Source organism: Patiria miniata, unplaced genomic scaffold (genome assembly GCF_015706575.1).
Source record: "Patiria miniata isolate m_02_andy unplaced genomic scaffold, ASM1570657v1 HiC_scaffold_29, whole genome shotgun sequence".
NCBI lineage: Eukaryota > Metazoa > Echinodermata > Asteroidea > Valvatida > Asterinidae > Patiria > Patiria miniata.
The window spans coordinates 13,124,181-13,148,634 of record NW_024037068.1 but is presented as its reverse complement, the minus strand read 5'-3'; the positions used below and the strand labels follow the sequence as shown (position 1 = coordinate 13,148,634).

At 40.6% G+C, this 24,454-nt stretch overlaps 1 protein-coding gene across 1 annotated transcript; it reads left to right on the top strand.

The window, feature by feature from the left end:
- The first annotated feature begins 2,999 nt into the window (after positions 1-2,999).
- On the top strand, positions 3,000-22,481 carry LOC119735129. The gene is made up of 11 exons (XM_038208829.1): positions 3,000-3,217; positions 13,876-14,013; positions 15,495-15,644; positions 16,133-16,345; positions 16,675-17,004; positions 17,530-17,859; positions 18,571-18,876; positions 19,500-19,637; positions 20,056-20,080; positions 20,425-20,486; positions 21,392-22,481. Exons 1-11 carry the CDS (start codon positions 3,160-3,162, stop codon positions 21,430-21,432), a joined length of 1,791 nt encoding a protein of 596 aa, XP_038064757.1. The 5' UTR covers positions 3,000-3,159; the 3' UTR covers positions 21,433-22,481.
- The last annotated feature ends 1,973 nt before the right edge of the window (positions 22,482-24,454 follow it).

Here is a 24,454-nt window from a genome sequence, read left to right as displayed (position 1 = left end):
ATGTCTGGAAATAAATTCACTAAATTCAGTGAAATCAAAGATGTTTTAATTTCAAAATAAAAATGCATCATTTTGGTATTTGATAGATTTTATTGTACGTGTTATTTACACGCACACGTTACCTTTGGTTTGATGAAATTATTAGTTAAAATGTGCAGAGTACCACAAACTGAATATTTATTAAGTTCCGGCAGCATACATATTCATCATGACGTTAAAATAAATACTTAAAGTACAAAAATTACAATGAACTTATCAGTATTTGTACTAATATCACCTAACTTCTGGTTTTATAATGACATCATAGAATCAAGTAGCTACATTTTCACACTGTTGGTCATCGTGATATCGTTATCTGTACCACGAACACCGCCAATGGACACAAATCAAAATAATGACCGATTTTACTTGTAAAACAGAAAACTGTTTACTTTCAAATTCTCCTTACAATAACGTTTTGATGACGTCATGATCCTGAAAATTTGAAAAGTCATTTGCGGTTGTCCAAAGAAGAGCTGTGAGCAATTTGAGAGAAAACATGAGGAATTGTTTGTAAATTAAATAAAAACCTTGAATGCCTTTGCCGTAATCATGCTTTCATTTGGCTCTGACATCCCTCACTAAACACATCCCTAATGTATTTAATTGTATTTTAATGCTTCCTCATCTAGTTATATTCAATTCTCTTTGCACTTCCGGTACACCCGGAAGTAAAGGTCGAGCTGTTTTGTACCCGACAATAAGAAATGTGTCCAAAGGCATTATGTACCACTCTACGAAAACAGACCACGGTACTGACTCAATTCAGTTCACAATATATAGTTAAGAATTGTTTGTCAAATTCAGACCTTAAATAATTTTGCTTGTACTCCGACATACGTTAACGTCATGAGGACGTCACCACATGTCCACATCTTCGGGCTAGGGTTCGTGTTCATACTGGATTGCATCCTCTCCATAAATGGTTTTCCTTTTGATTTTAATGGCACTATGATATCAGACGCCTGCTGGGAATCAATCCATGACACCATGTAATTTGAGCTACCCGGCCCTCAAAGTCTACCCTTCACCCCAGATTAACCCCTGGTATCCCTCAGGCCCTATAAACAGTCAATAAAACCAGACACTAATCTCCTCAATGCCATTTGACAGTTCCATTTTGGTCACAGGGTTGATCGAGGTAATCCCTATATGAACAATGCATTTGTACACAAGCCTATGTAAATGCGCACAAGCACACTAGGTTTTCCCGCCAATTTCCAACCCCTCAAGTAGGATCACAAGACTAACACCCCCTCTAGTGGATGTACCATGGTCCATACTAGGATCTAGTGATAGATGACCTGGGCATGGCTACCACGTGGCTGGGACAATAAAAAACAAAGAAATGTGGAAGTAATTTTATTCGCACTGACTCCCGCTAAGGTTTTAAGGGTTTTGTTTGCATTTTGAATTCACTTAACTTTGACCTTCCGGTTACCAGGAAGAAAATGTCAGGCGACTTTTTTTTCGGAAATCCAAAATGTTAATCTATCGGATCCATAACAGGATTATAACACAGTGGCTCACCCAGGATCTGGCTAGGGGACTGACACTTTTTTTAACACTTTGTAGAAGTTTAAAAAACATTTCAAAACATTTTGCCCAAAATTGTTGGCCGCAGAAAAAAAACGATTTTTGTTTTTTTGTTTTTTTTGTTTTTTGTTTTTTGGGAGGCGGACTATTTTGACGTTGGTGGCGCCACTTACACCCCTATTAGACCACTCGAAAATAAGCCACTTGTACATCGCCAAAGTACAAATCGTGGGACTAAAAAAAATATTATCAATAAAAATGACAAGGGGGGGGGGGGGGGCTCAAGCCCCGCGAGCCCCCCTCGGGTGTGCCACTGATTATACAATGTACAGTATAGAAGGACAGCCGCCCAGAAATATTGTCCAGAAAAATGTTTTAAAAATATATAAATATAAACATGCATTTCAAACATAGTGTAGCATGTACGCATGTACATTTGCTGACATACGGACACGTACACATCTGGACCTCATACGGACCGCGATGTAAACAGACAATACATGGCCTAGTTCGCTCAAGGACTATAGTTGACCAATAGTTAACTAACGTTTGTCCGAACTCTGTCTAGTCGACGGTGGTTGACCAGGCTAGTCGACTATTTGGAACCAGCCTACTGGGGTTGGTTGCGTCGCTGGTAACCAATAGCTGCGCGCATTCATAACGCTAGCAGAGAGCCAGAATCCAGAAGTTTTGCAATGACATTTTGACCAGCGTTTGACTATATAGAGACGTTCACACGTTGCTATCAGTGCACAGGCGTAAGGTACGTCACAAATCAACCACTAGTTGACTAATGGTCTTTGCCCGAACTTGGCCTATGCTGACTTTTATAAGTTTCTTTACGAAACGCTATGGGATAGCGTATTAACAAATGACGAACCCAAGCCTTGCTTTAGTCCTTGAAGTATGACGTCAGCATAATTAATATGAAGATATGAATATATTTCTAGAAAAGGAGATTAGTGGTTAACATGCATATGTTTATGAAGGCGAGTATTTTGTAAGGAATGTGGGCGCCCTTGCGACTACATTTTTCTGGTACAAAATGTAATTATGAAAATTACTTTATTCTTAACATTACAAACGGCAGTGGAATCACCGCAGGATAGCAAGCTTTTGCTTGCATTTTTTTTCGTTACTGAGAGTTTAATCACTTGACCAAAAAAAGGTTTTCCTGTAATGGAATATATTGTGTCCTCTTTCTTTCCCGACTATTTATTTGATTTACAGTTACCCAATAACACTGATAGCTGCGTGTCATTTATGTTGGAACGACCCAACTCTTTATCGTAATCAACATGGAGCGAGGACTTCCCCGGCTCCGGAAAATCCGTGTTTTCAGAAAGCCACAAACACTAAGTGCACATGGTAGACGAATATATGTGTCCTGTATTGCTTGATTATTGGTTTTGATTTCATTTGGAATGTTTTATTTTCTCTTCGATTTCCGCTTTCACATGTCATTGTATCCTGCTTCGTTCTATCCTTCACGGGGCTATCAAATGTTCAATCGCTCCGTGACAAAACACAACCCAGATATATAAGGTAGAGGATGTAATACGTGGGTATCACTCAAACGGAGAGATGGCGTCGAAAGTACACGTGCTGTGCCTTGCATTCGCTGTGGCGTGTTTTCCATACAGTAAGTAGACCTTCCTTTGTTTTAATTGGGTAATTCCTAAACGTACACAAGATGTAGGCCCTGTGATGAATGCATACCATGCTACTAAAGACTGCACTCACACGAATTTGTACTGATAATCATGTGTTGTTGATTTTTCTCATTTACTCGTTAATGGATAGCCTGGATATTTATGATAATTTTGACTTCTGATTTTTTTTCTTCTGAATCCCCAATTGTTTTTGTTTTTGTTTTTTGAAAGAACATACAATACCGTGACGTGAAAATCATATTTGGTTTTAGGGCGTGCCAGCGGACGGCCTTATCGCATACAGAACAGAAATTTAAAAAATCTAAACGGCTCTACTGGGGTTGGGAACTTGACAAAAAAGTTTAAATAGGATTAAAGGAAAAAAGGTTGCAGGAATCATAAAACGTAATTAAAGTTGTGTTTTCTGTGCTTCTTTCGAGTTTAGCCTTGAAAAATGTTCAATTTGTATTTTCTGAGCCATATAACAGTTATTCACTTTTGAATTTTTTATTACAAAATTCGAATTATTGGCTGCCAGACAATAATTCGGCTCTCGCAAGGCGGTTTCAGTTGTGCGAAATATGAAAGCCGTTGTTTTAAGGGTTGCAGACGCCCAAACGAAAAAGGTGGGTTGTTTTCCCTTGAAACAAAATATCATACTCCTATGATTCTACACATTAAAAGGAAATGAAATTCAGGCGCGTTTAAAATCCATGTTTTTTTCTAAATTGTGTGTTTGTCGACCCGTTAAAAATAACAAGTTAAATTCGACGCGATTTCTGTATTCAATAATGAATTCGCATGGAACCCTTTCACACGCAAACAAGAAGATAAATGTGTGACATGATTTTGGCTATTTGATTTTTTTTTCAACTTAAAAAACCCTTCCAGATTGACTTATTTGGCCTTTGTCCAAGTACACCATGTTAAATGAACATTTCTGTCCACAGTATCCGAATACCAACGTCTTGAAATCAGGTGTGAATGTTAAGACATAGGTTTATTCGGTTACACATAACACTTGTACCATGCAGATTTGACACATGAATAGTTTAATTTCGTTCCACAATATCGTTCGAATTGTGCATCACGAGGACGTTCCCGTATAATAATGTTATTGAAACGGACATCTATATTAACCAAATCTGCATTCTGCCACTAGACCTCGTTTTGGTTGTCTATGCATTTTTGTTTTAACACGCAAGGCATGAGTGTATCGCTAGAATTGTTCAGCACCTTTTGGCTAATATACACGCACTTTAAATGATAGCACTGATCACGGTCATTACACTGTTCCCATTCGAATGCAATCCTCTGGGTGAAGACAAACGGCTGAAGAGCATGACTCTATTACATTTGGGTTGTCACTGTCTGCATGATCAGGAGTCATGGAAGGTGCGGTGGGTTCTGTTGCAAGCAATTAGATGCCAAGTAATTGGAGACGAATATTAACTTCACTTGCAGCTTCAGAAATACTTGACAATGCATCGAGTGCATTGTGTTTGGACCCGTCCCGGTAGATAACATGAAAGTGGAACTCTTGGAGACAAAGCACCTAGCGGGCTAGACGACTGGTTACTCTCTAAATGCAAAAGAGTGAAAACGTCACTCTCTCGCCCGAGTGTTAACGCATGAACTATATTTTGAGTGGAATTCGCTCTGATTCAAGTGACGAAATGCTACAAAGTCATCTAAGGGTAATGACTCTTTATCGAGTGAGCCACTCTACCACTCAATATTTGGAGTGATTCGATGACCACTCCTTTTTGAGTGAGCAAAGTTAACCGACTGAACCATTCATTCTTCGCGTCACTCTGCCGCGGCCAGGAAATTGACGCAAAAACAAATTTCACTCTTTTTTGAGTGTGTTTTATTCCTGCAATGACTACCACCCGACTTTTGAAGCGACTGTTTACCGAAAACAGCCAATCACTGACCCGATGACTTTTAGATTGAGCCAATCATGTGTGTCCAAACGTACTTAGCGTACATACCTTGCGCGCGTAATGTATTCACTGAACAAAAAAATTCAACGGCCGTGTTACAACTGGTAATGTAGTAACCAACGGATAACTATCACCAACCGATAATGTATCACAAATTGACCGATATTGTATCACTAACCGATAATGTAGCAAAAATGTACTGATAATGTAACTACAAAATAACTGTATCCGATAATGTATCACCACGGAACGTATACTGTATCAACCGATAAAGTATCAAAAAATCAATCGATAATGTATAAGTATGGGGAAAAGGTGTACACAAATGTTCGTTTTATGTCCTGTATATCCCGCCCCACTTTTTGACCGGGGAGGGGGGTCTGGACTATTGGATCCCCCCCCCCTTATTTCGTATTTAGAGAAAAGGGCAGATTTTGAGGTATTTAAAAAAAATTCCAACCACCGAAATGTATCAAGTAGTACTGAGAAAGGGAGAAAGAGTACACAAAGCTTGAAATGCGCTAATACATCTGTATCATGAACAGGGCCCCCAGTGTCATGTGGTCTCCAGGAAGCCCCCCCCCCCCCTCAGTTTTTGATTATACCATGGAGCTATGGGCTTCGTGCACACATGCCGCTTCAACGGCCAGAAACGGAGAGTTGGGGGAGGACCTAGACTGGTTCCCGGTCCATCCACTGCGTATTTTGAATGATGCAAAGTTATTGGGGGAGGGAATAGTCTGGGAGACCATTGCAAGTTAAATTGAACGTATGCGCGCGCCGACGTTGCTTGACGATCATGCGAAGACGCTGCGGCTAATAGCCTTGGCACATTCTGGAAGTGGTGTGGAACTTTGCGCGCGAACCAGTACAGTACAGTACGCGCAAATGCTGTGTCCCGTCCATTGATCTCCATACGTTCGCTCGTACCCCTGCCCTGCAAACAGGACGCTGGGATACTCTGATGAGCTTCACCATATCTTGTGAAGGAAGTGGCCTATGGCCTATGTATAAAGCACTGGCTGCAGCTGTTTAAGACCGCAGTTAGCCAATGTCCGCAAATGCTATCCGAAAACTTCCCATTGAAATGCACTCGTTCCATACCGGCGGAATGTGATTTCTTTGTCCTTGCGGACCATGTGGACAAAATTCTGAGCGTCGCATTATGCCATCCAACCGTTCGTGATTCGAAACGGAACCTGTGACGGGAATTATAAATTTACAACACAGATTAGTTTTACAGAACTTCCTACATTATTACGCTTTTTAATGAAAAAAATCTCTAAACTGTAACAAAAGAGTAATGAATCAGTCTTAACGGCCTTTTCAAACCTTGCAGAGTCATGACCTTGATGACGCGGAGGTCACTGGTCACACAAAATCCAACCAATCAGAGCGTGAATTCATCAGAGTATTACAGCGTCCTGTTTGCAGGGTAGGGGGGGGGGTACGAGCGAACTCCATATGGAGATCAGTGGTCCCGTACGTCCATGGTGCTCTCAAAAGTGGTAAATCGCGCCTTCTTGGTTGGAGCACGGAGCCCATACGGAGGCCAAGTGTCCGGAGAATAGAACTTGTCCACATTTCGGCGCAGATGTGCGAGTGCGGTGACCCCCCCCCCCCCCCCACCCGACATCAAAAGCTGGATGCGCCACTAGCCTAGGCCCCCTCAGAAGTAGAGCGTCTCCAAACCAGAGCAACTCCCTCCCAAATTAAAAAAAAAATCTTAATGATAAACTATCCCGAGTGGGGACGCATTATAGTAAAGGCACTTATTAGACTTTAATTAATTTACAATATTTCCACCTTTTCCAAATATACTGATACATTATCGGTTGATTTTTGATACATTATCAGTTGATACAGTATCCGTTCCGAGGCGATACATTATCGGATACAGTTATTTTGTAGTTACATTATCCGTCGACACGTGATACATTATCGGATACAAATTGTACTACACTATCAGTCAATTTTTGCTACATTATCGGTTAGTGATACAATATCGGTCAATTTGTGATACATTATCGGTTGGTGATACAGTATCGGTTGGTTACTACATTATCAGTTGTAACAGGCCGTCATTGTTATAGTGCATACACGTACGTTGCGTTAACGCGCGCATACGATATGGCCGGATATCGCGTTGTCGTTTTGACAGCACAGCTAACCTCAGGCTAAGCCTGATGACAATAGCCACCGTTTTCGGCGGCCTACTTGCTGTTGAAGACAAAATCCGAGGGGCATTTGACGACCCGGAACAAGCAGAGAAAATCGAAAGGATATTCAACGGTAAGGTTGAGATCATTCATCGTAATTTCCGCGGGTAGGCACTGGGACTTACAAGTTTCGTTAGGAAGGTACCGGTAGGCACAGCACAAACATGGACAGTGCACGGTCGCGGCCAGACTTGCCAGGCTAGGCCGGCAGTAGCCCAGGTTGGACTCCTCTCAAGTGTGGAAATAACGAACATTTCCTCAAACTTGCTGTTCGAAACTGCGTTTCGAAACAGCCACCGGAGCGCTTGGTGGTCAGTTACCACATGGCCTTCTGGATAACAGTCATATGGTTGCGAAGGCGAAGTTGTCAAGCAAACTAATCTGATTACGTACTTAGACGCTATTATACAGAGCAGTGAAATTCGTGAACCCAAAAAACACGGCCTTTTGAACGTTATGTTTCTCAGAAAATATGCTCAGTATGATTGAAACGTTAAATAATAACGGGAGAAGAATTTCTAAACTTTATGTCAATGAAAAAAAATCGCCGTCATCGATGCCGAAACGTCAATACTGGTTACCGGTACAGCTGACCTTCAAGTCTTGAAGAAATCTTCGAAATCTTCGAATCTACTCAAGTTGTTATTTCACGAGTAGTTGAACACCTAGATCATCTACATTACGTTCATTTTGAATTTCAGCTTAATTTGTTGTTGCAAACGCTAGTGTTACACATTGAACCATCTTCAAGGAAAATTTCGACAAGTGTTTTTTTTTCCGACCCAACCCACGTGCATTGTTCAGCAAAGCGCCGTAGGCGCTACGGTTGACCGACTTCGGCCTGGCAACAATGACGACGGGCATATTAGCATATTCATTAGCGTCACTCGGATTGACTTGGCGTGGGTCTCGGTATCGACCAATGGAAACCAGCAAAAAGGGTGATATTTATCAAATAATATCTCGTGAAGGAGGCTTTTATGCACATGCTTACTGCACGCCATAATGGAAAGGAACCTTATTGATATTTGTGTGGCTTGAAGAGATTGACATATATTGCAAACGCAAGTGTTACAACTTTCCAAAATGCTCGTAACCAGGCCTATTTTTCCAATTTTAACGAAAAGTACTGAACATATCACAATAATTTAAACACATACTTGGATCATTATAAGGGAAATAAACCCTAAAAGTTGTATGAAGATACGGTCTTCTAAACGGGAGAAAATAATTTTCAAAGATTTCGCCCGCCAACGTGAACATGTCTGTGCACATGTAGTTTACTTCATTCAAAATAAAGTGTTACGTAACCTTTCGAAATCAACCTTCACAACCACATGGCTGATAAGGCTGACAGTTTTTCAATCCAATACAACTGCCAAGCCTACCTTTTCAGTTGTGCTGTAATTCCTTCTGACATTGTTGATGGATGGACTGGCAAAGGCGATGACAGGCTTCACTGGCTTATTAGACTAAAGGAGATCCGCGCTAGCCAGGCATCACTGGCATCGGTGTGGACTACAAATAGGTTGTCATAATATGGATAGGCGAGAATCGGATGCACTCTTAAAAAATACTTGGTTATTATTTCCGTGGTCATATTTATTGACTACTTCCGTGGTTAAGTTGTTAAAATGTTAACGCAAACCTGGTCATACTAGAAACACAGAAATAACCACGGTACATACGGGGTAACGATAGTGGTAAAAAAAAATAAACACATACATGTGCAGTGCGCGGCGCGCGGGATTTTCAACTTCGTTGTCCGCCATCTTTGTTGCTCGGTGTGCCGACGTTTCGTGAACAAGAATCAGGTTTTTTTTTAAAACAATTTAAGTCATTTTTTGTTCTATTCATTCCAAGTAGTACAGTACTTTTCACTGAGATACAACGCCTGAGCCGTAGAGGTTTTTCTTTACCGCCGAAATGAGTGCAATATGTTCTTGCAAAGTTCCGTTTCTGTGTAGGTAGTGTTAACAGCGGTACATCATACATGTAATAACATGAATGATATCTCCGCATTGACAGTTGGCCTAAGGTATACTTAGCCGGCAAATTATTCAATTTGTGTGCCTCGTTTACCGATAGTGATAAAATGTTTTCAATTTAAAACCCTTGAACAGTTATTTCTATGATTTTGAGATGGGCCTATTTAAACATTCAAATCACGAGTTGGCCTGTAAATACAGGTCAACTTGTATGCGAGTCAACTCTTTACGCGGACCAACTCGTATGCGTACGCGGTCAAACTCGTAGTCGTAGGTCTCTGCGAGCCATAGATATACATGTAGTATACAAAGACTAGATCGGCAGCGCGTGCATTCGCGTAGCCTTGCATGGAGGGTCACGCGGTAGAGGACATTACAAATTGCGCACTAGACGTGACAAATTCAAAGCCGTTTACGCGCACAATGTGTGTTTATTTTCTGCTACTTGAGACCTTCAATGCTAACAATTATACACTAGAGCATAAATAAGATAACACCGTTCTCATTATGTTGAAGCTACTCTTGTTGTTTATTTCAATCAAACATTTTGTGCATGTCCAAAACAAACGTGGCAGTTGGCGTTCAGCGAAGTCCTTGGAGTCCTTTTGAAGTCCTTAACTAGTATCAATGAGTCCCCACGCCGTCATCAGCGTTGCCACCGCGTTTTAGTTAATTTTCTTGGTCGCGGTACGAACTCCACACCAGAACGTGACAGTGTGACAGGCCCTTTACAGTGGCTAGACGCTCATAGGCACTAAAGGGCCTGTCACATTAAATGCGCTCTCATAGGAGACCTTACAGCGACCACTTTTTTTATAAATTGAACAATCGCAGCGAGGAGGCAAGAAAATGACAACTTTCTGTCTCAAAGAAGCTCAAGCTACGCTCATACTGTTCTCTTCCCGCGCTTACGATGCGTTCAACTCGCTCTCTATGCGCCCCTGTCAAGCCCAATTACTCGATCTAGTCGCTGTCACTGCGCCCATACTGCGCTCTGCTCGCTGTTGATACGTCCTAGCAGCTCGCGTCGTGCTCTCTATTCGACCAATATACGCTCATGTGACGTCACTTGCGCTGTATAAATACCACAACAAAACGGTCAGTACACAGTCCAGTTTCAAAAAATATTATACAAGTTCATCGCAGTCAAGTTACTTTCTCATAGAGACTACATCGACTGCTTTGCGCCTATATGCTGCGTCAATGCCACTTCAATGTCGCACGATTCACGTTCGCAGAGCGCCCGAGTTGCGTCATTACGGCGCCCTGGCCAAAGCGCAGAGGTGTTGCGATTGTTTTGAGCATGTTCAAATACCGTTGCGCTCATCGGAGACCATTAAGACTCTCTGGCGCCCATCTGGCGACCTATGTAGTTGTCGTTGCGATCTAGTAGTTGTTGTTGCGCCCCAGCTATTTTTAAGGACGCAGTGAGAGCGCATATAAGATCGCAAACAGTGTGACAGGGCCTTAAGGCAAACATCATCATCGGTCCGAAGCTTAAAGACGTCAGGCAATTTGGGACCCACATTCCCATCAGGGTGTGTTTTGGCAGATTCAGCAATACACCACCGAATGTTTGACCCAGTGTTTTAGTGTCCTGAACTGGCTTGAGTAGATTAAGGGTCTCTACACTCGATTTCCAGGGGAAGTCTTCAACCATGTGTGGCAGTTCAGCGAGACAGGTTGTGTGTTCTGGCTTGGTTTTGATGACGGTCGCATCGATACCGGAGTCCCACCTCCAATGTACAACTCCTCACGGACCTTCAACTGGTCCCACTGCGACCAATAGGTCCTACATGTTGCTGACCAGTGGAAAACTGTCTTCCACTCAGGACGGCCATTACCATCATGCTTCTTCGACCTTGACAGCCAACTCATGCATGGTTCCATCCTGCATCCTGTAACTGTGCTTCCTTAAAAGCACTACGTGACAGGGTTGGTTGGTCGGCTACGCCCCTAACCAAAAGCTCAACCTGGGAGATCACTCCCGCTATTGCCAGCTCACGGGCAACTTTTTCTTACTTCCAGGGTTAAAGACCCGCATTTGAACAACATCGGCCTCAGTCTCAACCACAGATCTGGCCAACACCAAACTTTCTGGGATACATTGCAAAAACTTTCCATCGGTTCCACTATGACTGGCCGTAGTTTTAGAAACTACAACGCGCCCCAAAAGGGCTCGCCTGCGACATTAGAGCGCTCAATTTGGTCATTATTGAACCTCCATTACCTTAAAAGAAAGTATAAGTTTCCAATCGTGGGCACAAGAAAATCGACGCCCAGGATACCACAGTACTTTGTCTCAGCGAAGACTTCCCTCAATTGGTAAGTGGTCTGACCAACTTGCACTTCCATCCAAGCTATGCTCAGCATAAAGCGACTACCGTCAACTTGCTTCAATTGAACATCTTCCGTCTCCAAGACGGGTCTCGTCTCCGTTGGAATTTGGTAATACACGGTACTACTAATCAAAGTGTCGATGGACCCCGTGTCAAGCAGAAATCGACATTTTGGTCTCCCTTGCTACCCCATTCACAAACATACCAGAGCGAGGACCAATGCTTGGATCGTACAGAGTTATGATTCGACGCCCATCACCTTGTTTGGACCTCTTTCCTCCGATACTACCCTCACTGTCACTGGGTCATCTTTTTGATCCTCTTGACCATTTAGCCTTCCCACTCGTCCTATGCGGGGCTTACTGGTTTTTGTTTCGGAGTGCAGCCATCCTCCCTGAAATCTTTTTTTTTACACTCCCGGGCGATGTTCCCCCGAATCGACACATGAAACACCGCAAGGTTCTAGGTTCGGCTTCCTGGGGTTGTGTGTATTGGGGGACGACACGCCCTGCCCTGACCCTGACCCTTGATCTGAGTCGACAACGACATTACCAGCAGGTTCTCATACTTTCAAAGTCATCAACAGCTGCTCTGTTCAAAAGTTAACGGCTCTCACCAACTTGGCGTGCTTTTGGTCGAGCAACCTCTGCTACTCGACTTTCTGTCCCACATCACCACGGACACGTAACTCTCGTTTCAGTGACCAAAAATCCACTGCCGAGCTTTTGTCTTGAGCTGAACTGTTGTTTTTCGCCTCCACTTGTGGAGTTTCGAAACAACAGTTCGGTATGTACCGGTATAGGGGTAATCACCATCCCACGTCACCAACAAACGAGTCGGTACTTGCCTTACCCCGTTCCACGCCACAATCAGGTATGAACGACATATATCCTCATTTGGACCGTCTGCCTCCCTGACCAAACGCGTCGACTCCGCTAGGGGTAATATTCCTGAGCCCTGTCTTCTCCTAGGTGTACTTTCCATAAAGCTCAACGCCCTCCCAAAATTAGGGGTCGAATCAGGCACTACACGTGGCCCGACACTTTCCCCGTTGGTCCAAAGATATACCTAGAAGTCTCTTCGGGCAAACTAAGCTCACAATGGTAATAAACCTGACGGACCACATGCCTGCTCTCGGCCGGTGTACCAGTGTATCCTACCTTTGGGGAAATACCTGACCACACCTCCCTGACAGCCTCCAATTTATTTGCAATGAGATCATTCTCCCACTGCAGAAATTGGGCTTCCATTCGCAGTCGTTCCACCATGAAATCACCAACAACATTTCACAACAAAATGAGCAATTAAATTATTTAACAGAGAAATCACCTAAATCAATCACACTCATCACACTTCTGACACCGATTTTTCAAAAGAATGACACACAAGTTTAAACTACTGATCAATGGTTGAAAAAAAGAAAAAAATGAAATAATACACATAAACACGTTTTGTCATATATATCGAAAACAGCTGCAAGTGAATGCGTACATATAGCAATAGTATAGCAAATTCTGTTTCCGTGATACACCAAATCAAAAATGTGGTGGACACAGCGAGGTTTGAAATTGTTCGCGCCCTGAACGGGGGGGGGGGGAATTGTCACAATACGCATGCATGGGAGTATCGCAGGAATAATCATTGGACTGGTCGACTTAATAGTAATTCAAGACTGAACAATTTTCAAAATAATGTCACAGAAGCTTACATTACTAATCATTGGTTGAAAACGTGTTTAAAAGTGATACAAACATACACACATAGTTATATTTATCAATAAAGCTACTAGTGAATTCATAAATATTCCAATATAGCACTTTTTTTAGAAAAAAAATGTGACGAATCATGAGTAGTCATTGCACCCTTATTTTGTTTATTGTAATTTTACGTCAACCTGGTTAGTCCAGGATGCAAAATAATTAGTAAACATTACTTGACTAAGCTACATTAGTCATTTTGACTGATGTTTGCTCCCAAATGACTAACCTTTTTTGGTAAAAATAAAAAGTAACAATTACTTAACCTGGGTTAATTAGTCATTTTTACTAAAGTTTGCGTCCAAATGTTTAACTGTTTTTACAGTGTAATGATATTTTACATTACAAATGGTCCGTTATGAATTGATGGTTAAATATTCGGATTTTTCTCCTTACCAGCTCTGGGGCGCCTGTGTGACTTCCAGAGTGGAATGTGCGATTGGACCCAGTCAGGGAGTGATAACTACAATTGGTTTCGAAAGTACGGACAGACATCTACGTCTAATACAGGACCAACTTATGATAAGACCTATGGAAGTAAGTTCGTGGTTCACACAGTGATGACAAAAATGAACAGTCCTGAATCCTTCAAATTGAAGGTTATTTTTGTAACACACCTTAGGGGTTAGGAATGGAACACCATATTAACCCTTAATTACGAACGCTTGCATATCTAGTCACTCTGGTATGCACATTAGTATAAAGTCACGTAACTTTGCACAGATTGTCATTAATGCATATTGGAGTAGGGCCACTTCGTTCCGACTAGTCACTTAAGTCTAAATAGCCTGGTGATCTAAGCCGTCAAAAACGAGCAACGCGTCACCAGACGTAAACATTTTAAGAAATTTGCCGTGTAAAAGAAATTACCTCAATAATAAATGGTTTTGGTATTCATGAATTTCAGTTATTTGTTATAAAAAATACAGAAAATTATGCATTTTGTTCGTCAAAACATTTTTGTGTTTTGCCTAAACCTACCAAGCGGTTACTTTAGACTAAAATTCATTGTCGCTTTACCAATTTACCATTTTATGTTTTGAACGATTTTCTTTAGTTTAGGGTACTTTTAAAAGTTAAATTATGTATGAAAAAAAAATGCTTTAAAGTTAATTACATTGATATACGTATTTTGTGCCAATTTGGTTTAAATGATTTGGGGGAAAATAACAAAGATGATGATATTGCCCCAAAGAAAAGGGTAGGCATATCACCCTCTACCGGTGAGTTTAAATGCCAAAGTCATCCCAGATAAAAATTCTGTTCAAGACTGATTACACCAAAATTAATGTGAATGCATTTTAGGTTTCTTTTAATAATAAATAATTAAATATTATGGAAAATAGTTCCTAAATAATGGCAAATTTTAAGAAAATTTGCCGAGGTACAAGAAATGTATGAAATTACCGATTCATGTATGAAAGTTTTGTTAAAAACAGAAGTCTGAAAGCGATGAATAACTCGGGGCGAAACAAATTACACAGTTTTTACATTGTGAGTAAATGAGGTTTTGTTTCACAGGTTTTTCTTAACTACACGAAACAAAAGAATGTCCACACTAGGTATATAACGTAAACATGGGTGATTGTATGGGTGTACAAGCATATCATTCACTGTGTGGACTTCCAAACAAAAGAGGTCCACATTAAACCAGGTAGCATCGACGTTGTGTGGATTTGCCCACGTCCACACAGTGTTTCCCCTCTCTGGAAAACAGGTTTAACTACACGAAACAAAGGAATTTCCACACTACGAATGTAACGTAAACATAGCTGTTGTTGACAGTGCTAGATCTGTTTTGGGTGGATGTTGGTGTATGTATGTATATGTATTTGATTTTGTTTGTTTTTGTGTCGGCATGGTGTGTTTGTTATGGTATTGTAGTTGGTTTTGGTATTAGAATTTTTACATGGTTTGTGGTTTTTTTTTTCAATATTCTTCACATTTTTTTTTTTTTTGGGGGGGAAGGGTTTTTCCGGTGCCTTTTAATGTATTTTCCTGTGCCGTTATATTTCTAGGCACCGGCTATGGCTACTACCTCTACATTGAGGCTTCAAACATGAGCCCAAATAACGTTGCGGTGCTTCTTAGTCCTGTGTTTCCACACAAGAATAATCGGCAAATAGTCTGCGTGCGCTTTTGGTACAACATGTACGGATACTACATGGGTACGTATCTATGGGCTTAGTATGTGAACCCACACCGCTGTTAAAACACCTAAGGTTAATTAAGCTCGCCAACCAAACTACCGTATTTTTTTTTGCATGGTTATATTGACTTTGAAAAAAAAAATAATCGCGAAGCTGCGAGGCAGATTGAGCGGGGACAAGCCGCAAGTCACAAGGGACAAGTTACAAAATCATTTACCACTCGATCTTGCGAAGGCGCTAAATAATAATTGTTCATGTAGCTAACAAAAAAAGTGAGATTCTGTGAAGGTTTATTCCCGACATATGCAGCAGATTTCACGAAATGTTTCCACGCGATTAGTTTAGCCGAGGAAAATGGAAAATTACCCCTCCCCAAAAAAGTAACACTGCCTATCTTTGCAGCTGCGACGAGTACTCCACAAGTGACGAAAGCTTCCTGGAAGTGAACATTGCTGTTCCTTTTTGTAATACATCGTTGTTCTGAAAATTATATTGTTATGCTTTAGGTATTTTGAGAGTGAAACGCTTACTAACCAGCCGTAACATCGGGACAGGGATAACCCTGGGTTCATGGAGTGGCCAGCAAACAAGCCCGACGAATTGGCTTGAGGCGAATCTGTGTACAAGCGACCCGACGTCAAATTTTAGGATCGCATTTGAGGCAACGAGGGGATACAGTGATACGTCAGACATGGCCATCGACGATGTAGAAATATTTGGTATGTTGAATAATTTTACCCAAATTGTTTATCGGATAAAATGAAAAGAAGGAAATATAAATCTGGTTTTAACAAAATGGAGATAAAACTTAGCTGTAACAAGTGGGCATGCTCTTTTTTTTTCTTCAATATTCAAGACATCAAAAGGAGTACACCAAGCAGTATAGAAATCATTATGGTTTGTGTGTGCTGCAATCAAACGTTACTAATCATTGCATATTACAAGAGTGTTCTACATTGATTAGGAAGATTTGCATTTGCATTGCCAATTAGGTATTTTTCATGGTGTGTATGAATTTATAGAAACACATCTCTTTTTGCCATTGCAGTGCTTCCGACAGAAATCACATTGTCAGATCCTACCGGCTTGCTTCCATCAACTGATGCAATCTCTTACCTGGTACATGGAGTGGATTCGCAGTTTACGTGCCAGCTACCAGACATCGACCCCGGAGCATCGTTCACCTGGACACTCGGCGGTAGGGAACTAACGTTCGCCAGCAGCACGAATGGCGCTGGGTCCGGTGGATTGATAACCAGCAATAGTTCGCTCATACTGACCCCGACCTGGAGCAACCACAGCGAGTTGCTGCATTGCCAGGCCAGAAATAAGCAAAACCATCCTGGTTTGAGCATCAGTGCAACGCTCGATATAAAAGGTAATAATTAAAGTGAAAACAAAATAGCTAATACATAAAATTAGCTCACAACACGTACCTAAATACAGCTAACCGGTCAAATACCATAAAACCAAGACCAATGGACAAAAATACACTAAAACCTTTAGACATTGATACATTAAAGGCAGTCCAAATGCAACATTTTGTAAACTAGTGTAAACAATTACTACATTTTTTTAAAAATACAAGTACCACACAATATGGGGGACTTTCAACCACATATCTTGCTGAAAACGTCAAAACAAATGTTTAAGAATTGGGTTTGCGGTCAAACATTTTGCGTTTACTCTATTATTTTGGGCAGTTGACGCTAACAAAATTACAATTTTGCGTCAAAGCTTTTTACCGACGACCTAAATTTCTCCCATCAACAATATTGTTTGTTTTCAAAGTGACGTTTTAAAATGTACGAAAATTCCATTACAAAGTTGAAGGGTCTTGCCACAAGCCAAAAAAGGCATGTTATTCAAAGATTAATCATGTTTTTTTTTTATATCTGTTTAGTTCCACCGACAGTGATAACTATGTATGAGTCAACCGATAACATCACCCAAACCAACGGGACATCTTTTGTGATCAAGGGAGTGGAGAGTGAGTTCATCTGCGAAGTACCGGGGACTCGCCCCGCGGTGTCGATCGAGTGGAGCTTGGGGAGTTGGAACATCACGGCAAACGAAAGCACGGATGTCGTGGGAGCCGACGGTCTGACCACCAGCAGGAGTACTGTGAGACTGTCCACTACGTGGAATCACCACGGAGAGCTACTGCAGTGCTCTGCTTCAAACATCGATAACTGGCCCGCAGTGAACGCCAGCGTGACACTTGATGTTACAGGTGTGGGCACTCATATAATTATCATCCCTATATAAGCCTGTTCTTAGTGTAAACAAGTGATTTCAGTTTCATTTTATTGATTCTCTTTTTATACTATAATTTGAGGGGACAAATATGATGGGATAGTAGGCAATTCGATGCGATTGGATACCTCAACCACAGTAAACCAACTATTAAAAAAAAAACTAGGAGACTTTTTTTTACTGTAATGCTCTTTTAAAGTCCCAGATCAGATTTGACCCGCAATGGGTCTTGGTTATTGACCAAGGCACAGCAAACAACATCATAAATGAAGTACAGTACCAGATCGGGTACTGCAGTAGATCCATAAGGCCAACCTCGTCCGCAGTGCTTACTTTATTGTCAACCTCGTTTCCATAAGCCCTGGAATGGAAACTTGCTTCCTGTATCCTGATTCGATACCACAGTTAGCAAGAAATATCGTGTAGTTTGTCTTTTTTGCACGTTCATTGTAATTATTACGCCCATACCTCAAACATTATTCCTTTCTTTTAAATTCGCTCAAAGTATAAATATAAAATGTAGAACTGCATATTGGCTAGATAAGTTCAACTTCAAATAAGTCGTGTTTTCGTAACTGATTCCAATCAGCCCAGGGTCAGTTATACAATGAAATTATGTTGATGCTCAGAATAATAACCTGTTGCAGATGGATTTGTTGAGCACTCAGGTATAATCTTCTCTGCTCAGTTTGTCCTAGGATACACATCACCACTTGCCCACTGACAGCTACGACAGGTAGCAACTCGTCATTCCGCTGCGTCTCCGAGAGCAGCAATCCGGAGCCCGATTTGATGTGGTTCAGAGACGAAGAGGAACAGGTCAATCCAGCACAGCCAGAGATAACGGATGGCGACTACGGTGGCCGAGTGACGACGCTGAACTTCACGACAGGTGTACTGACCGAAGAGGACGACGGGGCATTGTACACGTGCTGCGCGAGAGGGAACGCATTCTGCCCACGTGTGTGCGACGCTTGTCTGATGAACGTGGCATGTAAGTTTTGGAACCTTAATAAAGGCGTATTACAGTAAAGCGTTTGATAAATAACCCTTACACCCTTGAATTACCTTAATTACGTCTTACAACACTAACAATGTAATGAGACAACACAGATTGCGGTATCCGTGAAACGATCTATTAAAGTAAGCAACTGCCACTTTGTCGAGGTATAACTATATCTTGGGGAAATAAATAATAACTATATTATACGTTTGATTTACACCATGCATTCGTAAACATTTTAAATCACAGACTCTTCTTTTTCAAGCCGATGACGACCACGCCCAGTTCCGTATGGCAGGGTAATGACGTCATTCTGTCCTTTAGAGCGGACGCAATCTTGAGCCCCCTGTATTCATCATCTGGGAGAGGGTCGCGTAACTTGACTCCTTTTCTCTGTATGTCAATGTATAGCAATGTGCTTGGGGGCCTCTCCCGTTTGAGGCCATATAAACATGATTTGTGGGTGGTAGAAACGACAACTATGAGGGTTTCTCAGGATAACAAATCATTATCGGTAAAGTTGAGGTGCTATTGAAACCCAGAACAGTAACATTAAAAATGTACGGGTTTGTATAAGCAGTTTTCATTCCCAATGTTCTTTATTTTGTATTCAGTCCACTTATCAGATGTGAAATCTGACCCGGGGCTTTCTGCCGGCAGAGCAATCGCCATTATCCTATCAGTAGCAATCATTGTGGTCATTGTCGCTGGAGTCATGCGCCACAGAAGGTCAACCACCAAACGTAGCCAAGGTAAATTGGACATTGTCCATAAATAAGAAAACAAATGGATGCAAAATACGCTAAATTCAGAATGGAATAGCTCACAGGCCATAAAACAAAGTGATATATATTTAAAATGTATTATCAGCTGGAAAGATGAAATCTAAATCACACTTTGTTTTGTAGGTCGGTGGCAGTAATGGCACAAAAAACCAGGATAGTGGGAATTTCAGAGTGCAGCAGTATGGAGGAAAATGCTGCGAACCTAAATCTTTAACAACCTTCATAACTGCCATATGCAGTTCAAATGCAATAAAGTGTTTAACACAATTGAAATTTATGTTCAGGAGATGTTGTTTGTGTGTGTTGCAATATCATCGCATCTTTGTATCATTTTACAGTTGTCATCGACGAAATAATAAAACGCGCATTGTTCCCTTTTTTTTAGGATGCCAACCTGCAGAGCACACGGGGTAAGTACAGTCTCTTAATTAAACCTAGAACCCCCCCCCCCCCCAAAAAAATGTACAAAAATTGTCAATACAAATTTCAAAGTTGAGGGTTTCAAATGTTATTGGAAGGGTCAAAATGTAATTTTCCCATTTGAAACTGATTACTTGCAAATATACTAGCTTGTTTATTGATATTGCTTCCTTGACTTCTAGCCTTGTATATTACCTTTCATTAATTATTCCCTATAAAAATCGGGTTTCTTTTTACTTAGTTCAATGAATCGTGGCTGAAACAATAGAGTCTCAACTCAGTTAAATAATTATAAAAACAAATCCCTTAAAACATGTTTTTATTCATACATCAGACCCGAATCTGGTAAGAGTGATGAGGGAAGATATGCCGCCGTGGAAGCTGGAAAAAACACGGGTAAATAAAAAAAACCGGTTAAATTACCACGGAATAATGTCCGTTTTGAAGCATGCATCTCACGTGTCATTATCTTGCATGTAACTTCTTATGGCGTGCAATCTTGACATTGAATCCAAAATTAGAGATCTATTAAGAATAGAGATAGCCCTATTATGACAGGAAATAGAGATATCTCTATTAATAATAGAGACATCTCTATTAGTACTAGAAATATCTCTTTAATAATACAGATATCTCTATTGCCAATAGAGATATCTATGGCGTGCAATGTTGACATTTGATCCAAAAATAGAGATATCTCTATAAGCAATAGCAATCTGTATTAATAATAATAGAGATTTATCTAATACAGGGATTAAATGTTAGCTGTGCGTACCTCCGAAACAGACTTCTTAGTGGAGATATCTCTATTTTGGACTAAATGTCAAGAATGCACGCTATAACTCCTGAACAAACGATATGCAGGGCTGTTAAAGGCATATTATTTGCTTTTAACGAATTCTGTTCGTTTCCATTAATAACACCACTCAAAATGTGAAGAGGAATATTCAAAACCAAACCCGTTTAAATTGCAGCTCAGTAGATATTGCACTTTTCGAGAAAAAAAAGACAGTGAAAGCAAACTACGGTTTGAAAACAATAAAATGGGTTTGAATTGATAAAAAACAAACTCCTTTTGTTTGTCCTTTCGAAATTTTGGGAGGGAGGGGTCACAAAACAAATCGGCACAGGCCTCTTCGGTAGAAGTGCATGATAGCGTCCCCATTGCGCCCCTCCCCCTTTACACCACTAAGTTTTCGTTCATCCTAAAAGTCGGATTGTTCAAATCAGCTCTTCTTTGTTCACATTAAAATATCAACTATTATACACTTTATATAAGACATTCCTTTTTTTTCTCTTAGGTGTTCGCATGCAGGTGATGCCCCCAGCTGAGAGGAAATAGACAATTGGCAAGCTCTGACCACTGGTCTGTTACACAAGAACGAAATGATCAGAGTTTGATTTTTTATTTCATGAGTGTATTTTCGGCATGTTTATTATAGGCAGAACATTTACATGACAAACATGATTTGATCAAAAACAACATATTTAATTATAGAAACAATGCCAAGTGCTTGTATTTCCCAAATATTCACAGTAGTAGATGTCATAGTTTGTTGTGAACTTCAGTGTATATGAACCGACAGTATTGCTAAAGTAAAGTGGAATTTGAAAGTTTCTGCGTATATATTATATAAATATAACGTTGATATATTAAGTTTCTCAGAGATCCATTTTACTCTGAAGTTAGAACCGCGTTTAGGTTAGCCACTTGCATCGATTTTCCATCATGGCAACTTTACAAGACCGGATTTTCAACAACCACTTGAGCATTTCGTATTTATGTGTATTTGGTCTAAAATGAAAATTACTCAGAATTCTATTGTTAATTTTAAAGAATAATTACACAACTTCAATGTTGCGTTTTGCCCTTCACCGACCTATATGTCCTGCACTGGCGTACATCTGAGGTTTCAGAACAGTAGCATACTGTAAGAATGGAAACATTGCATTTCTATAATCAGCTGCAAAGCTTTAAAGGAGGCGATTCTGCCCAAGAATTACAGACACCAATATAGTTTATGTTATTTTAAGTACATACATATTAATCAGAACGCTTGTTGCATGTCAATAATAATAATTAAAAAAAAAAAAATAACTTTTGCAAGTCTGCATATTAAAGTGAATCGGCATGATACACAGTAAAATTAGTTTAGTTTACATTGATAAGCAAAAATAATGCATAGCCTTAAAATACATTTGTCATCTAGTTTGACTAAATCTTAGGCCGGAACACTGGGTCAATTTAAAGCAAAGCATTTATTATCACTACGCTCTACGTTGGTTACAAATGCAGTTTAAGGATAACAGAAAAAAAAGTACTGAACCGTTTGAGGGCTTTGATAATGTATCGCTTCAATAAAATAAACACACAGAGTGCATGGTATGTAACATTTGGTTGCCAGTGCGTTCTTGACGTTTTGTGTTTTCGTTGAAAGTGTCCCATTAGCCCTACTGAGATTGTATCTGTGTCTTTTTTTTATTTGTGACCTACTGAGGCAGAATGAGGAATGTCCCACAAAACCTTGTTTTGAGTAATCGACGCCTGAAGTCGGATATAGTAGAAAAATCATGTCAATATTGATATTGGTTGTTTTGTGTGTTTTGAGCAGTCAAGGTATCCAAGATTCACACTATGCATTTTTGTTTGGAAAAAATACCCCAAAAAGTGGAGACAAAACTGAAGAACGTTTATCACTGCCGTTGGCGGCGCATGAAGTTACTGCAGCAGTATCTTTAGAATAAATTCAGCTACAGAGATAAATTTGGTATCATTGGAAAGCCAATGGTGCACCCGATTCAACTAGCCACCGTTGTTAATAAGTGAGGCTTGAGGACGTAATACGCCATGTTATAAACATGACCGTTATATATTACCGTATCATGTAATACAAAGGGACACGTTAATAAACGAGGCATACATCGCATGCAGCTCGGGCGCGGGGGCGGGCCGCACGCGCACCGTGCAAATATAAAGTGCATGGGTCTGTCGATCGGTGGCGCTTTCCATCATGGCCGCTGTGTGCCTCTTTCCTACTGTGCTGATGATCGGGTTGTACATGCGAAAAAGCACGCAAAGCATTTCTAACAAAGACTAAAGTTATGAGAATGGACTTGGAGAGAATGGCATGAATTTATTCACTACTTTTTGGAAATGTGTAGCACCAGCAGTTGATGGTAGACGAGACGGGGAGTGTGGATTCGTACACTATACATGTAGTGTAACGTTTACGAAAACAGATCAACTCGTAACTTCTAGTCGTACATGAACACCGTACGCGGACCAACTCGTACGCGACCAACTCGTACACAGGACAACTCGTATGGGAAAGAACTTCATACTGGGCCACCACTGATATTCCTTAATATGACCTGAAATTAGTACCAAAACAGTTTTAAATCTGATGAAGAAACACTGCCCTAGGTCTAATTGAACCTTTTGTGTACTGGCCCAGTCCTAGACCCGTGGACGTGGCTTTTAAACTACAGTACAAGTACAACGCCACGTTCACGGGTCTAGCCCAGTCCCAGAAATCATGCAGGAGGTCTGAGTCTGAGAGGTGGCCCAGTATCATTCTTACCAAATGGCATGAATTTAATTTTGGCCAGTGTACGAGTTGGCTGGCGTACAACTAAGGGGCCTAGTAGTGAGTAGTACAAGTTTAGTTGGTTCACGTATAGCCCCATAAATGTGGCCTATTTACTGGACTGCCTCCGTAAACATAGGCCACACATCCACATGTACAAAATCGTGTCGATTTTGCCAAATTTTGATTTTCACATTTAGGCTTACTTTGTAGGTTTTTTTTGCTTTAGAAGCATTCTCACCCTCTATATATAGGCTAATCAGAAAGTGCTGCCTTTTTCAGATGTCTAATTTTTGTGAAATTTCATGTTGAAATTTTTATACGCAAACGTGTGCAAATGTATCTGGAAATTTCACGAAAAATGGACATCTGAAAAAGGCAGCACTTTCTGATTAGGCTATATAGAGGGTGAGAATGCTTCTAAAGCAAACATCCACATGTACATTGCATTACTTTATGTTGATTTTAATTTCACAGGGCTACTCTGAGCTCTTTTTTTCACATTATTGAAATTTCAGATAACCAACGTTTTGTTTGTTTACATTTTCCAACCGGTGCATTTGGATGCCATTGTAATGCGTTTACATGAGATAGTCTTGCTATTATTATCATCATTATTACAATTTGCAAATCAAATGTTCTAAGAGTCAGGTCAAAAACAAAGTTTAATTTAAATGTGTGCAACGAAAGGTCTTCCATGGCTTATCTGTCATATACACAATGATAAATAATATTTTGTTTTCATTATTACTCCCCATCGAACATATTTCATAATTA